Here is a 24613-nt window from a genome sequence, read left to right as displayed (position 1 = left end):
CATGATCAAAGATGCGGACACAAAAGTGATAAACACTAACATATAAGTTATAACATATCCCCCTATTTATTCTACACTACCCTGCCGACACAGTAGACTAATCATTTCCCAACCATCATAATTAATACATTAATCATGGATTAATTAACAATTACAACAATCATTATTATGCAAGAACACACTACACATGATAAGTAAAGGAGAGAGAAAGCAAAAGATCCACCGATTTAGCCTCTTGAATACACATAATATATTATTATTATATACGTAAGGACATTGCCGTAAATGTATATATATATATAGAGAGAGTCAGACACTCGTATTAGAATAAGCCGTATCATGATTTACATAATACATTATAATTTATGCATCTGAACTGAACTTCAGCATCACTCAAAATCTACAATGTTCTTACATACAATTTCTGATGGTAGAATATTTTGGTAACCAAATAATAACAAACTCCAGTATCTTTATATGATCCAAAAGCAAAAGAATGACTTTTTTTTTTTTTACTTTGGTGACTTTTATATGGGTTTTCTTTTTCATCCCCCCATAATTTACCTATTTCACCAATTTTTAACCCCCCCCCCCCCCCTCCAAGAAAACAAATTCACAGCACTATAATAAGTTGATAAATTAATTTGACACAGTAATTTCTATGTTGAAAAAAAAAAACTTATAAGGAAAAAAAAAAAATCTATAGGAGAAAATGATTCTCTTGTTCTGAATCATAGCTGTACTCGTTAGCAGTCGATTTGCATCTATGAACTCGGTCTTTGATCGCGAAAATTAGATGAACTGAACTGAACTGCATTGTGTAGATGATCTGTATTCCATATATGATCTGTTATTTTTCTCAGCTCATTTGCTCGCCGATCAAATCCAACCCAACAAGGAGGAAAGTAACACCTTGGAATAGTAGGAAATAGAAATGCACACCTTGTGCAGATAACAGACTCCTAAGAGCAGCAGTGAGTAATAAGAAGGCTAATGTAAGCTCTTTCTTGTATATTTTGTTCGTTTTCTTCTTATCGGGTTTAGGGGTTGATTCTTGATGTTCTTTCAGTTTTGTCAGTTCAGAAAGTCCGCTATCGGAAGCACCTCTGAACAATTGTGGTTGATTCATTGCCTTTGTTTCCCTTTCTTCCATGGCTAATAGGTCGGGTTCTGAGGCTCGGCCTGCTTTTTTGGTAACGATCCACTCATACGAACTACCCAATTGGAATAACCCGGAAATCATGGCATTGAATTTGGTTACGGACATTGTGTTCTCGAATAGTAGGTATGGGACGATGAAGGGGAATGATCCTGGTGCAGGAAGTATGTTTAGGAATGACATGAAAACGGGTATGTAGCAGATGACCCAGATTGGTAGCTCGGCTTCTGGGACGAACATGGTTAAGGGAAGAATGATGCAGAACAATGTGAAGGAATAGAATGGCAGGATCAGTTTTCTTAGAAGAAAGAATAGTAGGATCAGGTTTGCTTTCTTCAATGATGATAACTGCAAATATTAAGATGCATTTTTAAGCAACAACCAATATTATTAAGCTGTTAATTATGAGGAAAATGTTTTTTTACCACCTCAAAAACTAAAACTTGTATTTTACCACCTGAAAAAAGAATTAAAACTTTTTTTACTGCGTGAAAAATGAAAAAAAAAAAATGAAACCGTTGTGTGGAAGGCCACAATAACGGTAATATTATCTTATATTTTCTCTTATTATACAAATTCATGTATTTAACTCCCTTCTCTTCCAATACTTCATTCTTTTCAAAAAATTCAGACTGAGTGTTTAAAATGGGAGGAAAATTGAAATTGTGAGCCCCACATAACAATTTATTTTTTTATACATTTACAGGTGGTAAAAAAAATAAGTTTTAATTTTTTAGGTGGTAAAAAATAATTTATCGATTTTTTTAATTGGTAAAAAACAATTTTTACTGATTATGATGCGAAGGTAAATTGAAAACTACCTTAGAGCTTAAGATGGCCGGAAGACATAAACGGAAGAGCTGCATTGGACCGGAATGCCACCTGTGTTGCTGTTTTCTGTATGCTTCATAAGATTCAGGAAGTTCACACAAAACCTGAAAATTGACACAAAATTCAGGAAAAGTACATCAAAATCTGTATAATTCTGAAACTTTCTGATATGTTTGGCACACTGTTTCACCATTGATGAGGAAAACTGAGGTCAACTTACCCTGACATCATCAAGGTAGATGAATTTCCAGCCATGGAGATGAGCACGAACAGCAATGTCCATATCTTCAACAGTCGTCCTCTCGAGCCATCCACCGGACTCCTCCAACGCTTTGATCCTCCAAACTCCGGCTGTTCCATTAAATCCGAAGAAGTTGAGGTACATGCCATTAACCTGTTGCTCCACTTCAAAGTGAAAGCAAAGATTAACATTCTGAAGCCTAGTTAGCAAGTTCTCATCTTTGTTCACAAATGTCCACCTTGCTTGAACCAATCCAATTTCTGGATTTCCCTGCAATACATTCAAAACACCAGCAGAAACAAGTTTTATTTTTTACAGTTTTTTAACAACAACAACAACAAAAACACATAATCATCCATACTAATCACCTTAAAATGTGGGACAGTTTGCTCAAGGAAATCGGGATTAGGCTGGAAATCAGCATCGAAAATGGCAACAAACTCATAATCTTTAACATAATCACAGTTCATAGCAGACTTAAGATTACCAGCTTTATAACCAGTCCTAACCAAACGATGTCGGTAGATAATGTTAACACCCTTTTGACTCCACTTTGAGACTTCACTCTTAATCAACCATTGGATAGTTTCATCATCAGAATCATCTAGAACTTGTATAAGAATCCTGTCTTTTGGCCAATCAAGTTGACAAACTGCTGAAATTGATTGTTCATAGACCTATCAAACAAAAACAAACAATAATTGACCAAAAAAAAAAATCAAAAACCCCCCATCATTACTAAATCACCAATAATTCAAATTACAATTATACACTACACAATCCTAATCATAATACATGATTATACAGTATAAATTGTGGGACAAGATTATATAATAAGAACAAATTAAAGATTTATGAGAAAGTGAGTGAGTGTACCTCTCTTTCATTACACATTGGAATCTGAACAAGAACCATAGGATGAAAGGAGCCAGGATTCTCAGCATCATCAGACTTAAAAGGTTCAGCTTGAAACTGAGGCTTAATCTTTTTCATCTTAATCCAAAAACACCCAAAACAAAGCACCAACCTATCAAGGGACTGAATCATGAAAAGAACCACACAGAAGGTGGATAGAGACTGGATCAAAGGGGCAATATACCCGACCCGAAAATTGACCCAACCTACATACACCTCATGGAGCAACCCTTGAATCTCGATTGTTCGAGGTATCATGTGTTGTAAACTGGTTGATTGAAGGTAATAATGCCAGCCATTGAAATGTGCAAACAACTCAAATGCCAAGAATGCAAGTGCAGTAATAAGAAAACCCAGAATTATTCTGTACAATAACTTCCCCTTGCCAGATTTGTCATTCTCCATTTTAACACCTTCACCTAAAATCAACCTCTTTTTAATTGTACTTAGCAATGACCAAACCCCATTTCCAAGCCAAGCTACACAACCTGCTGCTTTGTGGGCCCTAAGCAGTATAACCCATGTCAATTGCTTTGCATTTTTACCTCTATCTTTATCAACTGCCCTAAATGCTGAATCTGGTGACTCAATTTCTAGCAATGAGTAATTTGGATTCTCCATTTTTACTATCACTGGTGTTCCCTTTCTCTCTTCTTTTGCCCACCATTTACTCATATCTATACCAGGCACCATTTTTTGGGGGGCTTTTTTTTTCTTACAATAATTTATGAAGTTTTGATTTTTCCTTCAAATTAGAAAAAACCCAGAAAACCCCAGATCCTAAAATCAGGATTTTTTTTCACAATTTCACACCAGTTTCAGCCATTTGTGTGCAAGATTCTTTCAATTGCACAACTACCCAGAAGATTACACTAGCAGATCCACCAAAAACAGAGCAAAAATATTGCAGAAATTGTTTTAAAAACAAACAAAAACTTCAATTCACTACAACATTCCACAACAATTGCAGCAAAAAGAGGCAAAGAAGCCAATAGAAGAAGACAGAAGAGAGAGAATCTAGAGAGAGAATGTAGAGAGAGAAAAGTAGAGAGAGAAACAGAGGTTTACTTGGGCTACTCTGAAAAAGCTTGTAGAAGGGGCTATAAGAGAGAGAAGGGGAAGGCCCTCTAGCATGGAAATTACCAAAATAGGAGGAAAGTTCTTTGAAGCACTGATTCTGTTCTACCTTATTTGTGGGATAATTAAGGATTAATCACTATGATTTGCCTTAATTATAAACCACTAATAACTTTACCAAATATTTTGTTACCAAAAAAAGGATCGAATAATTTAACCATAAAAGGGTTGAGATTTGAAGGAATTGAAGCTTTTGGGATTTCTGTAAATGGTGAAGAAAGAACAGAGAGAAAAGAAGTGATAACAATAAATACTACTGTTGTAGTGTAGTACTTCTATTTATACTAGTGGTAACAAAAATGGGTGAAATCTGAAATGGGGTCATGTGGCAAAGTACAAAAAAGCCATGTAAGAAGGGAATTTCTGGGTTTCTGGAATTTTAGTTTTCATAAATTTATTGAATTTTACCCTTAGAAGTTAGTAGCAAGATTTGATGGGGATGAGTGTGGAGTAAAATATTGGTCAATTGGGTGGGTGATGTTAGCAAAAAGAAGCAGGTAAAATAAAAAGAAGAAGATCCCATCTTCCGTTTTACTCCCTCCGTATTTATTTAAGAGATACACTTGATCGGGCACGGGAATTAAGAGAAAAAAAATGAATAAAATAAAGTAATAAAACAAGTGGGGTTGAGTAGATATTTTAATAAGAAAAACAAATGGGGACCATGTCATTTTAGGGAGTGGGAGGTGGGGGTGGAGTGTAGATATATTATTTAATTAGATAGTGGAGTTGATAAGTTACTAAAAATGACAAGTGTGTCTCTTAAATAAATACGGACGGAAAAGACAAGTGTATCCCTTAAATAAATACAGAGGGAGTACGAGTATATTATTTGATCACTCATTGAAATATTTTCATTAATATAGAGTGTCTTCACCCTTGAAAAAATAGTTCCAGATTCGATAAATTTAATTTATATAAGTTAAAATCAGATTCTGACTGATCTCTAAATTCTACAATGGTAATATAAGTTTACTCTTGAAATCAGGTCTGAATAGGTCGGATAAGTTATAATCATATCATAACCGGTTAATCAGATTTAATCAGGTCGAAATCAGTTTAGTTCGAATGTTATAACTTATAAGGTGAATATAAGCATTGATAAATCGTCATTTAAATAACTATACCAAGCAAGACTTGCCCAATAATAAAAGATTGGCCTCATAAAATTGACCGTAAATACTTATACAAGTTAGCAGTTCAATATGTTCATTCTTCTTACCTATGTATCCGAACACTTCATTGCTTTATTTTCTTACTACTTTAAATTTTAAACTTTTAAAGTATAAATAACAAAAAGAGACGTGGAGTACAAAAATTTTACGGTAAAAGATTAAATTAACGGATTTTTCATGAAATGACTCCGAGGTTTGCGTTAATGCACCAAATAACCTTAATGTCTCCCGAATGCACCAAATACCCCTGACGTATTAAAAAATAACACAAAATGCCCATAATGAGCATTTTCCGTCCATTCCGTTAACTTTTCCGTTAAACTTAATTTTTTTTAGTTTTTTCCCCCTTTTCCCTTTTTTTTTCCCTTTTTACTTTTTCTTTGGATCTTCAATGGCAGCACCATGGGTCCATGGCCTTCCTTTTTCTCTCCTCCTTTCCCCTGAAATTGGATCATCTTCAAAATTGAGAATACCTGGTATCACTAAACACTCGAAGAAGATTAAATTCCCAAAAATCAATTTCACAAAATCACAAAATAGAAGTAGTAGAAGTGTTTGATAGTTGAAGAAAGGGGGAAATTAAAGAAGAAGAAAGAAGGAGGGAGGTCGGCCGTCGGCAGCAGTGGTCGGTGATGTGGAGGTAGGTGCCATGGAAACCACCAACCTTCTTCCATCCGCTTCCTTCATCATCAAATTTTGTCTCAGGGATACAAGAATTTAAACCGTAAGCAGCAGCCCCACCGACAGCTCCAAGGGCAACCGCGACACCAATCACAACATTCCGGGAACCCCCAAATCGAGACCCTAAACCAAACCCAGCAACAGAAGCAACGAAAACAAAGATGAACTCGCTATCCTCGTCGGAGGTGACAAACTTTCAACCAACGATTGGACACCCGACAACTCCCGTTGGTGCCCGAACACATCAGCGGCGTTTTCATCACTTGTACTTGAAAATGTGGGTGTTACGTATCAGAGAAACGGAGCTTCGAGATCGACACGAAAACGGTGCCATTTGAAGGTGGATTTGATTGGTATACGGATGAATTTGGTTTGGGATGAATGGTTTGATTAGGTTTGATTAGGATGGGTAAAAGACGAGGAGAGAAGTGAAGAAGCAGATCAGTGGTGGAGAAGCCAAAAAAATTGGGGGTCAATTGATTTTTTTAGATAATAGAGTAGTTAATTGATTTTTTAAGGGTTTAATTAAATTAATTAAGGGTTTAATTAATAATCAAGGGTTTAATTACTTAAATTAAGGGTTAATGTTATAATTAATAGATTAAATGGTTGATTAAGGGCAAAAGGATAAACCTACGCTAACGGCAACTTAACGTCCGTTAGCTTTATGGGCATTTTGTGTTATTTTTTAATACGTCAGGGGTATTTGGTGCATTCGGGAAACATTAAGGGTATTTGGTGCATTAACGCAAACCTCGAGGTCATTTCATGAAAAATCCGAAAGATTAATTATCCAAAATGAAATTGGTAAAGGGTTGGTGAAAGGACAAAAAGAAGGTAGATTTTAAAGGATTTGGAAGACAGGAGGGACAATAATGATCCGAAATCGGAACTGGGCCTTGAAAATGTCCAAATTCCGGGTGTCTTTTTCACATGCATGCATGTGTACACCAGACTGTATACCACTCTATACGTACGTGATATACGCTCAAATTGCTCCTCTCACTAATTCAAATTTTACTTACTTGGACAAAATTGGATGAGGGAAATACTTGCTCAATATGGGTCACATGTAGACCTGTCAAAAATCGACCCGAATTCGATCCGAAAATACTGGATCTTGTACAAGATTTTATGACCTGCAACCCGATTTTATTCAAATCCAAGCGATCCGAAAAGTAATGGGTCAAAACCCGACCGAACCCGTTTTTAACCCGACCGATTGAAAATCATTGTATTTATAGTAATAAATGAGATTATGAGGAACTTTAAGCATAGTAAACACGTTTATTTACTATTGTTGTGTGTAATATGATTAATTATACGCCATTTTGTGATTGAATTTGACTAAATATAAACTTGTGTAGGAAAATTTGTTAATTTGTGCCCGTATTTTGTATATTTATTACCTAAATTAATAAAAATATAATGCAGGTTTTAAAACCTCTCAACCCGTTGGAACGACCCGAACCCGAAAGTTTTGCATTTTTAGACCCGAACCCGTAAGTGACAGACCCGATTAAACCCAAACTCGAAAATATTTTTTACAACCCGACCCGACCAATCCGTTTGACAGGTCTAGTCACATGTGATAAAGATATTCTGACTCATGAAACATCACACGTGACCGGACTAAAAAGGGACCTTACACGTGAGGGGAAGTGTTAAGATCTAACCCATGAAACATCACGTGTGAGATTCCCACATTGATAAAAGAGGAGAGAGCTAATCACTTAATAAGCCAAGGGGCTACTCCCCTTGATAGAATTTTGACACTATTCAGAATCTTCTAAATTATTTTCAATACATAAGAAAAAAAAAATCACATATTGTCTTGTTTGATTCGTATAAATGAGTACTTTAATAATATCAAATTTTATAATTTTTGCTTATATATAATTAGAGATATAAATAATACAAAATGTACATTAATAAACGTGAATAGTAGAAATTGTAACATCATTATAGAACAGATGAATCATATTGTATCTCAAAGATTTTATTTAATTAAAATTAATACAGATAGCTTCGGATTTTGTTTTTTTGTTTTGTTTTGGTTTCTACTTAAGTTGTTCTTTTCGTTAAGTTTTGCATTCTAAGGTAGTGTTCTTTTCACCTGAATTTCACTTATCTTATCTTATTGGCCCTGAACAGAGCCTAAGTTGTTTTTTGTCTACTTAAGAAGTACTTTTCATACTTATTTGGTTAAATGATATAAATTCATGTATGATTGGCTTTTGAACAAGATTTCCAATTATTGGGATTTTGAGGGTTTTCCTTGAAAGCCTAGAGTATGTATTGCCTACATCTTCGATGTTTAATTAGGGTATATATCAACTGTAACGAATTAATGATAGCTTAAACCACATTTTCTTGTCCCATGGGAACTCCAAATCCAAAGGAAGTTCTACTTTCCCCATCTTATTAATTTCATGTCAACCAAACAATATGACAAATGTGCACTTCCTAGGAAGTCACACTTCCCACTCTAATCACTTGCAACCAAACAACACCTTAGTTTTATCGGTTTGTTATCATAGTAAGGGAACGCAATATTTTGTGTTACGCTTATGTCTACTATAGTTTTATTCAAAATAGTAAATATATTAGGAAAGTAAATGATGATAAATTAAATCATACAACTAAAGTAATAGGTTGATGTATCAGGTGGTGGGTTGGATGCACCTTCATCCATATTCGATCCATCCATCAACCATCCGCTTATTTTTAAATTTTCGTCCATATAGTCTGAACCGGGTGGATGGATATTCAACGGGTTCGGTTGAAATTGACAGCTCTACTTGTTTCCTAACAAGCCAAAGAGCTAACCCAAATTCTTATATGAGACTGTCCTCACCATCAACTGATGATGAGACCAGTTCACATTTGCGAATTTAGTTATGTTACTTCTATAGTTTAGACATGTTACTTTTTTTATAATTTTAGATGAGGTACTTTTTTTTAGTTTAGGTATGTTACTTCTATAGTTTATACATGTTACTTTTTTTATCCGGAGTAGTTTTAGGGGAGATACCTTCTTAGTTTAGGTATGTTACTTCTATAGTTTAGACATGTTACTTTTTTTTTTAATAATTTTAGAGAAAGTACTTTTTTAGTTTAGGTATGTTACTTCTATAGTTTATACGTGTTACTTTTTTTTAGACGGAGTAGTTTTAGGGGAGATACCTTCTTAGTTTAGGTATGTTACTTCTATAGTTTAGACATGTTACTTTTTTTTTAATAATTTTAGAGGAGGTATCTTTTTTAGTTTAGGTATGTTACTTTTATAGTTTAGACATGTTACTTTTTTTTTTATATATAATTTTAGATGAGGTACATTTTTATTTTAGGTATGTTACTTCTATAGTTTAGACATGTTACTTTTTTTTTATACGGAATAATTTTAAGGGAGATACATTTTTAGTTTAGGTATGTTACTTCTATAGTTTAGACATGTTACTTTTTGTTTTATATATAATTTTAAAGGAGATACTTTTTTAGTTTAGTTATGTTATCAGTTACTTCTATAGTTTAGATCTGTTACCTTTTTTTTTTTATATAATTTTAGGGGAGGTACGCTATTGGTTTCGCGCTCGTCACACCATCAAGTTGATGGTGTGACTTATCTCACAGAAGACGCGCGGAAGAGCGAATACTTAAACCTCCCATAAATTTCGGTAGGTTAATTACTTTGTAGTTTCCTTATCCATCCAAATGTACTGTATTCCTTAATTACTTTTGTTAGGTCACTAATGAAACAGCTAAGTAGCTAGTTTATATGCTACTTTTTGTTCTCTCTTTAATTAAACACACTACATTAGAAAAATCACATCAAAGTGTATCAACCTTTAATTATATATTTAATATATATATTTATGTCGAAAAACACAGTTGGATAAACCACAAAGAAGTTAGTGACTTGCCAACCTCTTTAACTGATTGCTTATAGTCTTATACACAAACGTCACCATGAGACAAATAGACAATCTCTTCCGATTTGGGTCTCTACCTCGTGGGGATATTTCACCATTATTTATGTGTCAACTTTTTGACTTTAACACAAGTTGAATTTCCCAATTCAATTTGTTAATTACATATACGGCGTCGTTTATTTTGTATCCGAGTGTAATTTTATAACTTGATCCATATATTTTTTCCGATTTTTAATACTCGTAATTTTTGTGATTTTTATACTATTTACATATTCTATTTTGATCATTATTGGTGATTTATACGTAAGATAAAATATAGTCATGTGGGATCTTGTTAGATTCGTCTTAATGGGTATTTTTAAAATATTAAATATTTATAATTTTTAGTAAAAGAGAATTAAAGATAATAATGATCAAAGTTGTGCATTGACATTCGTAAAAATGACGAACGTTGCGAGTAAAAATAAACGGAGAAAGTATAAATTTTATACTCGTAGGGTTTACTATGGCCATACTACTACCACGGAGCCAACCCTACGCTATACGAAGTATCACACTTGAACGTTTGTTTAACCAACCTAAAGAAAAGAAAAAAAATTGTAACGAGAATTGGAAACTTCGATTGAGGCTGATCAATTGAAGTAAAACTAACAATATTTTGATATTTAACACGTTTTAAGTTTTAGGTTTTGTATTTACAGCCGTATAAAATGCTACTTCATATTTACCACTGCACCTTAATTTTATTTTATGAAAAGTTTTAAATTCACTACCTCTTAACGGTTTTCATCCAACCTTCGGTCCCTTTGAACCCTATTTAATTTAACTTATGTAATTGGAAACCTAATGAAAGAGGAGAAAAATTAAAGAAGTTAGTTAAGCGGAACTTACATGGATGAAAAATAGGATGAATTTCGGTAAAAGGTGGTGAATACGAAACTTTTTCATAAAATTAAAGTGATAAATATGAAATAACATTTTATAAGATGGTAAATACAAAAACATGAAACTTAAAAGGTAAGTACTCCAGTAAATATGAAAAAAAATCTTAAAACTAAATAATCCTTATTTAACTATTTTATAGTGTGAATTTGGCGCGCGCAGAGGGGAAATGTTGATCAAGATATATTGTGAAACAAAACAAAATGGGAGCTGAGGAAAGTACCAATCAGTGAATGATTCCAAGTCTAGTAACAATATGCAAAGTACAATCTCAATAACTCTACTAACTATTTTAATTTTTTTATTTTTTTTTGTTAGTAAGAAGCACGACTCAATTAGTTAACTCTACAAAACCGATATCTTTCACATGTAAACCAACCAAACTGCACAGGCCAGACTCTTGAAAATAAGTGTAGAGGAAGGAAAGGTAGAATACCTCGGATCACAAATTGGAGTTGGTAAAGATCAAATTAACAATCAAACTAAATCACAAATGATGTAATTCATCCGTTTTATAAAGATGTTTCAATTTACTATTCGAGTGTTCAACTTTGACCGGCTTTAGTACATTGCAGAATACATATGAAACAAAAATTATCAGGCAGGATCATTTTTTTTGTAATGTTTAATTACATACAACTAAACGTATTAACGGTCAAAGCATTGTAAATCACGCAATGTGGAAATTAAAATAGAGCATTTGGTAACAAAATACTGATGCAATATGGAAAACGGAACATATTTTTGATACGGAGAAAGTATATAATACTACTCCATACTCCATACTCCATAGTAGATTAGTAATGTTATATGCCAGATAGTCTGAGTCTTCCGTCTCTCCGAGCAACGGGGATCTGGTAACAAAGTGGACCCACCAACCCCATATGGTAGAGATTTGGCCATCCAAGTATCCAACGAAGCAAGTTCTTAAGAGTAGAGACCACAGAATCTAATCACACAAAATAGACCATGCTGCAACTAATAATACTCTTTTTTATTTTTAATATAATGTAAGTCACATTGATAATTTGATGTGATCATGTTGGATTATTATTATTATTATTATTATTAATATTATTATTATTATTATTATTATTATTATGGGAAAACACCAAAACGTTACAAGCTTAACAAGTTACAAGATCAAGTGAACAAGCTATAATAATAATAATTAATAATAAAAATAAAAATTTAAAGAAAAATAAATGAACAAGTTTCCCACCGACACCACAAGATCACGTTCTCCATAAGATCGATGACGACGGCAGCCCCAGCAAACGGTAGTTGCTCTCTCTCTTTAGGGGCAGTGAATTAGTGATGAGTGTGGTGGGGGCTTTGCTAACCAAAAACCTTTCATATCTCTATTCATTTAATGCCATGTGAGTACGTATCATCTTTTTATCGAGCTTTCAATTCTTTAACACTATTCTTTAATTATGCTCTACTTGTTCCTAAATAGGAGTACTCCGTACTCATTAGTCACATTGTCTCGGATACGTATATGCTATATATATATATATATGTTGCCATTGCATGCTCGATCATTTGGCTCTTCATACACAAAAAGGTTCTATTTGTAATACAAAGTACACCAATTATATACGTACAACTTTCCAAAATGTTCAGATGAGTTGTAATCCAGCCCGATCTGGTCAATAAGTTTCAATCAGATCCTATAAATTCCTATCATGTCATATAAGTTGGCTCTCTCGGATTTATTCTCTTGCAATTAGGTCGGATTAGGTTTTATCAGGTCAATCAGGTTTGATCCGGTCAAATAGGTTTAATCAGTACCAATAAGTTTCAGTTCATATAAGTCCAGGTTTCATCAAATGAAAAATACGCCCCCATAATCTACCTTGTTATAGTGGAGGCTAATTAAGGTTTACAGTAATACAAATTGCAAATCGTCAATTGTTTTGTACTTCTTCTGTTTTACAATGCATGCATCATCTTAACTTTCAACGCTATTTATATATTATTTTTGATCATCAATATCTTTAATAGCATATCAATAAAATTACGAAGTAAATATTTTGAAAATATATATTGAGATACTTCGTAGACGGTCAAGATTAAAAGCTTATAATGGCCACCAAATTGATGTAGCCATTGTAAAATCACCCAATAATTAATTAAAAATAAAAATAAATTTTTTACATATTAGTAATAAATGCTTGTATTATGAAACGGCGGAATTATAGCCTTTCTTGAGTGAATCTATCGAACTTTTTATATATATATGAAGTTGATTTTCGTAGGAAGAATTGATAAATACTTGTTTCGACATCTCATAAGTCTCCATGAAAAATCAAATTGTACTAGCCTTAACACAAACAACTCAACTCCAGTAAATATAATATTACTAACAAAAAAGCAAAAACTATGATAATAACTTGTAGATTTATTGAATTTCAATGACAAAATCTGAATATATCAAAATTCTGATATTGGGAAATGAGAAAATTTTAATGTCCCATTGAAAAAGTGTGAGAGATTAAATGACCCAATAAATTTAATCGGTTAAAATAATAATTGGATACAAATTTTGATAGAATACTATGTCATTTATGTGATAATATAAAAGTAATGTAAAAAACATTTTGAAATACCTAAAAAAGAAAACGTAAAGAACGAAAAGAGACGGAGGGAGTAATTAGCAATTACCCATGTCACAATGTCGCAACTCACGAACAAGTGTACAACATTATATAAGGGTGATGATAAAGGTCGCAAGTTGCGACAATATTTAGTTGTCGCAATCTTACGTGTCGCAGTTTAATTGGTACATATAGGCGACACGTAGGCTATGAGTCATAATAATATTTTTACTATCAATGCAATATTTTTACTATGAAAATATGTAAATAAGGTAGTCGATATAAATAAGGAAACAAATTAGAATATTAAGATTTTCCTAGCTTTTTTTGAAACATTTAAAGTAGGATATATAAATTAAATATTTTAGTTTCCAATTTAATCATGACACATAAGAATGTCATGTCATCATTGTGACACGGCTTAAAAGTCGCATGTTGCGACCTTTATCATTTTCGTTTGAGGATATAACATTGGTGGTCGTTCTTCTTTATTTGGTGTGTTGTAAGTCTTGGAACCTCATACCCATAAATTAAATGACGAAAATAATTAGTTCTATTAAAAAAAATGTGGTAAAGGTTCACCAATATTAGAATGTAATTTAAAAAAAAGTTGGCCTAAAAAAGAAATAAATAGAGTGCGTGGTCACATAGCATTTATCTCATTATTAATAGAGATAATTGTGAAAATGATAATAATGAAAATGACCCTTATAAGTAGAAAGTTTTGGTATGTTAGGATCTGTGTAGACAACATTATGTGTACGTTTGTATCCTTTACTCATGAATAAAATTATATACGCAACTAATTCTGATTTAAGATGTTCGAAGAAAGTTGTCTCCTTTTATCTAATTAAAATCGAAAATGATATGCGACCTTTAAGCCGTGTCGCAATGATGACATGACATGGTTATGGATCATGATTTAAATTGGAAACTAAAATATTTAACTTATATATCATATTATACATGTTTCAAAAAAAGGTAGGAAAATCTTAATATTCTAATGTGTTTCCTTCTATATATCGATTACCTTATTTACATATTTTCATAGTAAAAGTAATGCATTGATAGTAAAAATATTATAATGACTCATAGCCTACGTGGTGCCTATATATACCAATTAAACTGCGACACGTAAGATTGCGACAACTAAATGTTGTTGCAACTGCTTACCGCGCTTCTTCTAGATAAGTAAGTGTACGTACGTACCATGTTAATGAGGGGATCCGTATATAGCAATCGACAAATCATATTAGTCTTGTTGGTGACCTTATTTGATTCTCCTCCCACACTAGTCATTTCTTAATATTCTAGCTTGTTATTTGGAATCTTGTAATCTTTAACATCTGAGAGAATCTATTAATTTATTTCTAATATATAAGAGAAAACATAGTTATATTAGGTTTTGTTGAATTTCGCCTTACTGAGTGCTTTAAAATTATCAAATTTTATGACCTTTACTAATACGAAATTAAAAAATATGGATGATCAAATATGTACATTAACAAATGAGCACAATCGAACCAGGAACATATATCGATAAAAAAAAATGGAGGCCAGGGAGTACATATATATATATTTTGCAAGGCGACAAGATTACATAAGCTAATCAATGATTGATGAGAGTAATTAGAATCATTAACTAGGTATAGTGAAGGTGGACTATAGCTAATTAACAAAGTACTTTATTGCAAAAGATCGAGTTATATAGAAAAAGTGAAAGAACAAAGAGTGAAACCCATGATTGTAGTGAACTCTTTCAATTTCCTCACTTTTTGGTTTTACAGTTGGATCCATATTTTAATTTGTTTGCTCATTGCCTACTTTTTCTTTAGATACTACCATACACATGCATAAACGAGTTTGTTTTATAATTTATTTCAATTCGGAGATTACAAATGAGAGAGGAAAAGATTCAAACCCGCCACCTATTATATTTTACACAATCCTTTAATCTTAAGTCTTAATTAGAATAAGCACTGAGAAATCATCACTGGTTAATACAGACGAGTTCATTGACAGGTTAAATAGGATTAAATTAACTAAGACTTTGTTATGTTTGACATATTTTAATTTATTTCAGACAAAATAAGTTCAGTTAAATTCAGATAACTTCAGTTAAATTCAGATAAGTTCAGATAATATAAGTTCAGCGAAAATAAGCTTTCTTTTCAGACATTTTCACACACAAATAATTAGTTTATTTTAGACAAATTAAGTTTTTTTCAGATAAAATAAGTACAGTTAAATTCAGATAAATTCAAATAAATTCAGATAATATAAGTCCAGTCAAAATAAATCCAATAAAATGGAGCCTAATTAAAAATATTTTTTTTTTATTTTTTTTAAAGGAACATACACACATGCTCCTTCAGTCCTTGAATAGTGAATACTCCTACGTCTCTTTAAGTTTGCATCATAAACAATTCATATGGTTTGGAAATTCTGATCGTCAAATAATTTGCGTTTTTGTCCACCTTTAATTCTAGTGTTATTTTAATCGATTAACTATGAAGATGTGTAAGGGTTTGTCTTCTGCATGTTTTTGAGTTAATTGCCCTTTAGGCATCACCCCCTGGCGGCAGGGTGTCGCTCCCTCCGTCCACTTAGAGCAACTTCAATGGTGAGCTACAAGATGTTGTGGCTAAATTTGCCACATCAAATTTCTAACTACAATTGATTAAAACTATAAATTATCACATTGGTGGGTTACAATACTTTGTAGCTCTCTATAATTTTTAATTTAAATAATTTATTTTTTTGAGCTATATTTTTTTTTGAGCTACGTAGCCCAACATAGCTATAAGGTTTTAACAGCTGATTATGTCATTGTTGTACCAATGGTGGACTACTTGCTTACATGCTCATTTTTTTTGTGAGCAGATCCATTTTGTAACCATTGGAGTTGCTCTTAATACATAACTTTCTATTTTTAAGTAACACAAAGATTAAGTTTTAATTTTAATTAATAGGATAGTTAATTCGACTTATGTTTTGTTCTAAGCTATATAAATACGCACATATGTACATGACTTTCCATTTTCTCCGTAATGGAGTATAAAACTAATATTGAGGCTTCGACCATCAATTTAACCTTTTGGTTGAGTTGATCCTTTCATCCTTTTGACATAGCATCAGAACCAGCATGACACAAAAGTCACGAGTTCAAATCCCATCCACTCAACCTTTTAAAATACGTGGAATATTTAGCGTTGGGTATGAGGATCCCATGTTGCATCAACACTTCAAGCCAAAGGGCATTCATGTGAGGGGTGACGATAGAGTATAAAACAAATTTCGATGCTTCAACCATCAAGAATCAAGTTCAATTCAAATTGGTGATCATTGAAGGGGACAATTTGGTGGTAATCTACTCGATCCATAAATCAAGTGCGGCAAGGTCTCTTGAGGAAAAAAAAAATGGCCTTATTGATCGATAACACAACAACTCGACATCAAATGTTCCTTATAATCAACCATTATTGTCGGAAAACTAATCAAGTGATGGACTTTATATCGACAAAACCGAAGATCAACTCAAGTCAATCTATCATTCTATGTCATGGATTATGTTTTTTTTCTTTTAACCTAAGAGGCTGAGATGTTAACCTGATTTTCTTTGCTTATTGAAAAAAAAAACTCAAATTCCATGTTTTCCTAGTTCCTTCTCATTAACGGGCCCGACCCGTGCCATGAGTAAAGAAACATAATCATCTCTAGGGATTCCTAACCCTTTATTAATCACTATGATTATATGTGAAGTTTATCTTTTTAAAAGCCCCAAAGGACATATATATATGGGGGGAGATAAATGCATATTTCACTCCAACCAAAAAAACAACATTTACTTACTTGTCATGGAAAGAAGTAGTTGTACTTGATTTAGAATAAATAAAAACGGGTCTTAAATTCAATCCAATGGGTACATAATGTACATGGATTGGATCTTGGATCACACTTAAAAACTTGCTTAGCGTTGACTTCTAAGTATAGCAACTGTTACATTTACTTACATTGCATTTTTGCATGTTTGTGCGCGTGCTTACTTCTCCGTCCATCATTCTTTCTTTAAACTCCTGCAGCTGCAGATTCCCTCACATTTATTGAATGCTACCATTCTGGAGAGTGGGAATTCAAATACTGTATCCCTAAAACAAACCATTACTCAATAGTCAATGGTCAATAGTCAATACTCCGTACCTATAATGGATCTACGACGGTATCGAACATTAGTTACACCGTTTAACCTAAAATTTACAATGTAGAAATTTTGGCCCATAAACTATGTATGCCATGCCATTTCAATAGCGTTGAGAAAAAACTATTCGAAAAATCGATACCCCGATATCCTTATTCAAAAAAGTGGTTATCCGGTCTGAAATTCAGGTATTGGGTACGGTTAAGGGTATCATTATACAAATAATGGGTACCTGGTAACGATCTGATGTACATCTATTAAAGTAAATAGAAAAGTAGTAATCCACTGTCACTTTACCAGAGATTAAACTGTAATTTTATTAGTAATCTAGTCAATATCATGTTCTAACATTGGTTTTGCTAAATGATACGGAGTACCCTGTATTACAATATACTTCGTATATTCTTTTTATAAAATCTAATTTTTTCAATTGGATATGACTATATCGAGTATCCGATCAGATCCAAAAATTCGGATACACACATTTTGTGTACCCGAATCGAACTTATAATACTCGTATAGTCGTATATTAATATATATTTACAATCTCATATCAACTGAAAAATGAGAACCAGAAAGCCCTATATTTTTAAGGAAAGACAAGTTCAGCAACCACGCAAAAAATAAAAATAATTTACAATACGCTAATTATAATTTACTCCAGACTATATATTACCAAATAAAAACATATATTGTCTAATTAAGATCCTCTTGTTTCCTATTTTTGTCAAGATTAATAGTAATATTTTAGCGAAACAACAAAAAATGGTGAAATTAATTACAAATATATGGACTTTTCTCGGTATATAATAACAGAAAACAAATTGCATTAAAATGTTGTACGTTCGATGGGGTCGTCGAAAAATATACGTGATGTCAAAATCAAAGAAGGAACATGTGCTGCAATAGATTGCAACATGTTGCATGTAGCATGTCTTTGTACTTATACAGCACCATTTGCCCTGGCAACTTCATTCTTAACCCCTATCATAATTATCGGGTTATCTTTCACTTTCACTACCTCCCTTCCAAATTCCAATGAGTTGGGGTTGAAAACGTTTTTTATAAAATCTACTCTTCTGAAAAGTAGAGTCGACAAAATCTGACAGGACATGATAACACGACACGAACCTGACACGAAAAATGCGGGTTAGTGTCAAGGTCGTCCCGTTTAATTAAACGAGTTAACATGACACGCCACGTTTAATTAAATGGGCCGGGTTAGTGTTACGACTTTTCCAACCCGTTTATATTCGACACGAACATGATCCGACACGATGCGTTTGCCAGCTCTACTAATTAAAAAGGATATTTTACACTTCCTCCTTCTTACTTAACACAACCCTCTTATCTTTGGGCCTTTGGGATTTAATTATATAGTCCATATAACTCGGAGCTAAACGAATGAGCTCGACTCGCTAGATTTTCTCGGTTGAGAAGTTTATTTATCCTTTTGCTTGGATCGATATTAATTTCGATCTTTATGATAATTAATAATAACGTGTTATTATTGTTTTACGAAATATGTATAACTACTTAGCTCCAGTGTAACACACAATTTCTATAATTTTTTTTTTTAACATTCAGTCTACTTCTTATTAGACCTTAATTAAAAATTATTATTTGAAAATGTTGATTTTCAATTATAACAATTAAAAAAAATGAGTTGCATTCAAATGCAATAAAAACAATAGAAAAATATGACCACTTCTTCATTTACGCCCCAATAAATTTTTTTTGAAATAGGAAATGATCAACTCAAGGAGGAGCATTCGAGCATGGGCTCAAAGAAGGTGTAAGAGAAGGCGTTACTTCCACATACACACATTATTATTAGAAATTAAAAGTGTTATTTCGATGCATATATATGCATTATTATTTCAATTTTAATTGGATTTGAATCTCTATCTTATGTATATGAAAAGTGGATAATAATAATAAGGCACTTCTTTCAAGTCGATCTCAAGTTCTCAACCTCAATTGCTAACATACAATTATTTATTGGATAACAAGAAATGGGCACAAAATGTCCTATTTGATTATTTCTAGCAACTAACATGGATGCTCGATGTTTTCTTTCTTGTCCGATTTTTTTTAACCCTAGCTCAAACCTCTTAATCAAACACTTTTATCAAAGGTTTTGACTAACCAAATCTCTATTTTTTACCTCAAATTTCCGTATAGAAATCGTTTTAATGATGACATGCAAACAAATGTTAGTAAGTGATGAACATGGTTAAACTTGATTGGAACTTATTGGACCTCAGACCCGAATAGAAGAAAGTAAACTTGAGAGAGTATTATTAAACCTGATTGAAACTTATTAATCTAACATAATATAATTGTATTTGATTGCAACATATGTGAATTTATTAGAACTGAAACTTATTTTTTCTAAAGTGAAAAAAAATGCAGGAGATACCATTTTTATTGTCTTCGTTTGGGAATTTAATTTCGTTGTTTAGTTGCTAACACTCCATGTGAAAAGATGAAATCCAAAATCAAAGGCAAATATCGTTTCCAAATTCCAATATGGGTTGAGTTGGGCTCTTATTGGGAATTCATTGTTGGGCTTTATAAAGTCAAGCCTTGGACTTCTCTTTGTTGTTGTATGCCCAAAAGACTAATGGTATCCGCATTGGGCCCTATTTTAAAAATACAGCTTCTTTGGACCCAGATCTTGAAACCAGTGTTCTCCTTGGTAATCTTGCTCGCCTTTTTATGCTTTAATCTGTATTCTTTTTTTTTTTCCTAGTTTGAATAATTAATTCAACCCAACAAAGTAAGCGTGAGTAAAATTTTAAAAATGCATTTAATTAAAACAGATACGGAGTAAAAATAACAGACGAAAATAAAATGGGGGCAGTAGTGGCTTGATTGTCCCTAACAACACCTTGCCAGGCCCGCAAATTGATAAACTCATCGGGTCTAACACAAGCCCGTATAAGAGAAGAGATTGACTGCATATAAGCCTGACGGATTTCTATCCTAAAAACAATTGGTGATAGGTGGAGTAACCTACTAATCTTGTATGTTAGTCAATATCTCTCTATTTCTTCCATATGGGACAACTAGTCTCAACTCACATGTGGATTATACTCTTAACACTCCCCCCTCACATGTGAGCCCATCTTATTTCTTGCAATTTGGATTAGGTCACTACTTTCTCGTTGGGCCTTCTTTGGACTTCCAACATGAGGTCAAATGACCCCTACTTGGGGCAATCAATTCCGTTGGGCTTCTTGCTCCAAACAGATCTTCAAATCCTCTCCATCTTGCATTCTTCAATTCACTAGACCCTCCTTTTTTGGGTGTTGATAATGGGACAGGAACGTCAGCTCTGATACCATGATAAACTACTGAGAATATAATATTAATGGATGATAATATAACTGAACTGCTTAATCATAACTGGTTACATCATTGATTTATATAGGAAACCATAACATAACTCTATTGGGTTTAAGACTCTATTAGATTCCAAAACTAACACAACTCTAGCTTCCTAAACATACTAGAAGCCTAGATCTACCATAACTCTAACACAAATTCACCCATTTTCATGAAAAGAAGGATCACAATTTAATTTCCACCAACTTTGAGGAGGAGGAGGAGACCAATCAAAATGGGCAGTAGTGACTTGCAAATTGGCCCTATTAGAGAGTTTTCTTAAGGAAGAATTCTCAAGCTTTAGCTTGGAATTCAAGAAACATCTATCAGGTAAGGTAAAACGATGAAGGAACAACCTCTAATTTCTTTGTAGCCAAAATTTTCACAAAGAGAATGAGAAAATAGTTCGCCATGGAAGACAACATTAACAGTTTGAGGGGTCAAATTATGGGTGAGATTAGACGAGAGCTATTCTGAAAGAGGGTTTGCATGAAAAGCATTTAAAACATTGAGTAAACTTCAAATCTATTTTGCTTGAGAGCAATCCCTAAGAATATGGAGGTATCCTCGGGAGTATTATTACAATAGTCACAAGCATCTGATTGAGTGTTATGTCTCAAATTTTGTGTTGTAATCCGTCGAGAAAAGCTAGACAAATAAAGACTCTAAGTTTAGGCAAGGTGCAAACTTTCCAAATCCAACCAAATTCAATAATCTGCATGTTCAACAAAAATATTAGGTTTTAGAGCCTTAAGAGCAGCAGAAAATTGAAACTTATCAGTAGAAGTAAATTCTAAAATCATAAAGTCTTTGGGATTATTACATTGAGCAGGGATGTTAGCACTCTCACAACCATTTTGCAAAACAACATGGAGAGAAAAGGAATGGGAAGAAAAACCCATGCATTTTTTCTCAAAAGTTACGAGACAGTTAGAAAGTCTAGGTCGTAAATCTGGCATCTAAGAACTCCAATACTATTACAATTTCCATGTCAAAAAGAGATCGAAGTACCATCACCAATCCCCCAATGAAGAATGTCTTTGAAGGTCTCACACACTTTTCCCATCCCCTTTCATAAGTGGGAACCCGAAGCAAAGACACAAAAACATTTATTGGATTTACAATATTTATCTTTTAGATTTACGATATTTATCTTTTAAACAAATTAACTGCTAGGTTCTTTTCTTGCTCTATTAACGTCCACCAGACTTTCAATAAGTAGGCTCTATTAAGCTTATTAGCACATCTAATCCCCACCCCCTCCTCTTTGGTTTGAGAAATACCCTTCCAGGCCACTAAGGCCCAACCCCTTTTTGTTCTTACCCTTACCCCATTTTTTATTATTTTTTATTTTTTATAATGTTGGATTTCAAAGTATTCAAAGTAGCTCCCGGAAGGAGCATGCATTGCATATAGTAGTTTACATTTGTATTAAGGGTATAAGAGTTGAGTCAATAGTGATCAAAGTTATGCATTGACAAGTATGTTAAGCTGTGTTCTCTTTATCTTATTTTCACCTATGTCAGGTCTAATAAAATAGATAAAATAAAATAAGATAAAATAAAATAAAATAAGGGTCAATAAATTCATATAAGATAATATAAGATAAGGGTCAATAAGTTCAAAAGACAAGTTTTAATAAGATAAAATAAATAATTTAAGATATGTGGTAATAAGATAACATAAGATAAGTCAAGTTCATGACCAATAAGACAAGACTATATACATAAAATTCAAGAGAAGAAAACACACCCTTAGTCCAACTAGACATTTAGTTAGAAACATATGGAATAACATATACTTAAATGTTAGTCATCTTTCTGTATTGAGTTGTTTTTCTTTATTAGCTATTTTTGAATCTTTTCTTATTTGTCCAACATTTATTCCCATTATACCCTCAAAAATATAAAATGGCTCAATTGTTTGCTACAAAGTAAACCTGTATCCCTATTAAACCCCTTATTTATTTGATTGTCTTATACTCCGTATTATAAAAGGACTAATATTCAAGAAATGTAGAATGGTAGAAATTAGGAAGCCAAACACTTCGTTTGTTTTCATCAAAAAATATAAATAGTAAAAGACCAAAAGTATTGGACCACCATTACTTTTAACGAAGACCAATCTTCAACCCCCACTAGCCCACAACCTCATGTGCGATATTTCAATTGACTTGTGTTTTTTTAGGGGGGCTGAATTCTTTGACTAAGTAGATCGTTTTTTTTTTTATTAGAAAACTAGATTCAAGTGGATAATGATGTTTAGTAATGTCATGATGAAATAACATTCCTTGGTTACTCTATTTCTTGATGATTATTTTTACTCTCTCTCCTAAAATTTATCTAAATCCATAAATATTTAAATGATATAATATTTATTTGTGTGAATTGTGTCTATGTCATTAGTCGATGATGTTGGGTAATAAAGGATAAAGGTCACAACAATTCCATAATACATAAAATAGAGTTATTGATTAATATTATGTAATAAGGCTATTAACAATTCAATATTAATATTATGAATAATGTTATAAAGATGTTGTTTGAAAATGTTTTTAATGAAAAAATCAATAGTTTGGATTGCTGCACTATCATTCAAGTAAGCATGCAATGTATTACATAAATACAAAATCTTATAAAATGTTTTTTATTTGATATTCTTGCATGGACATGGTTCACAATAGTATTAACGTGAACCCAAAATCAAAAAATTTCTATAGCACCCTCTTTACATATATAGAGACTTTTATAGTTCATATGGTTACAATAATGAATAAACACCAAATTTCTTAGATATAGGCCCTGTTCGGCAAAAGTAGCGGTAGCGGGTAGCGGGTAGCGGTTCAGTAGTGGGTAATGGTTGGAGTAGCGGGTAGCGGTCAATAGTAGCGGGTAACGGTTAGCTGTCAAAGGTAGCGGGTAACTGATATGAGTGTTCGGTAAAAGTAGCGGTTGATATTATAAAATAAAATAAAAGGTGAAATATTATTTAAAACTTTATTATAAATTTATCAAACGCTACCCGCTACCTTAAACGATACTAATTTTAACGTTTGATAAAAGCTACTCAACCGCTACCTCTACCGCTAACCGCTACCTAAATCGCTACCTCGCCAAACACTTACAAATTTTACAAGTAGCGTCTTGACTCGGTCAAAACACTACCCGCTACCTCAAAAGCTACCGCTGAACACGCCCATAGTAACTTTTTTTCGTATCATAGTAACCTATGTTTTTAAAAGATAACTGTGACTTAAAATCATATTATTCAAGTACAATATGTATCAACGACATTAATTTGATATATTTTTATTTCATAATAATCTTAATAAACATGTCAAATAAATTAGGAACAACTTGTAACCTTCATTTTGACACAGTCCACGATAAATTTAGTGTGAACCAAATCTATT

The 24613-nt window shown here is 32.8% G+C and overlaps 1 protein-coding gene across 1 annotated transcript; it reads right to left on the bottom strand.

Moving 5' to 3' along the window:
• Positions 1 to 298: 298 nt before the first annotated feature.
• LOC110787172 (probable xyloglucan glycosyltransferase 5) lies at positions 299 to 4644 on the bottom strand. The gene is made up of 5 exons (XM_021991744.2): positions 3108 to 4644; positions 2600 to 2908; positions 2211 to 2501; positions 1981 to 2094; positions 299 to 1507 (listed from the first exon to the last, which is right to left on the bottom strand). Exons 1-5 carry the CDS (start codon positions 3837 to 3839, stop codon positions 860 to 862), a joined length of 2094 nt encoding a protein of 697 aa, XP_021847436.1. The 5' UTR covers positions 3840 to 4644; the 3' UTR covers positions 299 to 859.
• Positions 4645 to 24613: the final 19969 nt, after the last annotated feature.

Source organism: Spinacia oleracea, chromosome 1, assembly GCF_020520425.1.
Source record: "Spinacia oleracea cultivar Varoflay chromosome 1, BTI_SOV_V1, whole genome shotgun sequence".
Taxonomy (NCBI): domain Eukaryota; kingdom Viridiplantae; phylum Streptophyta; class Magnoliopsida; order Caryophyllales; family Amaranthaceae; genus Spinacia; species Spinacia oleracea.
Note: the sequence above shows the minus strand (reverse complement) of the source record. Positions and strands in the feature narration are given on the sequence as shown.

Bases quoted from the DNA above. Each gene is read 5' to 3' on its own strand.
- LOC110787172 (XM_021991744.2), bottom strand. From the start codon at position 3,839: ATGGTGCCTGGTATAGATATGAGTAAATGGTGGGCAAAAGAAGAGAGA. The intron at 2,909-3,107 runs GTACACTCACTC...TTTGTTTGATAG, and splicing joins CAATGTGTAATGAAAGAGAG to GTCTATGAACAATCAATTTC. The intron at 2,502-2,599 runs GTGATTAGTATG...AATGTATTGCAG, and splicing joins AAACTGTCCCACATTTTAAG to GGAAATCCAGAAATTGGATT.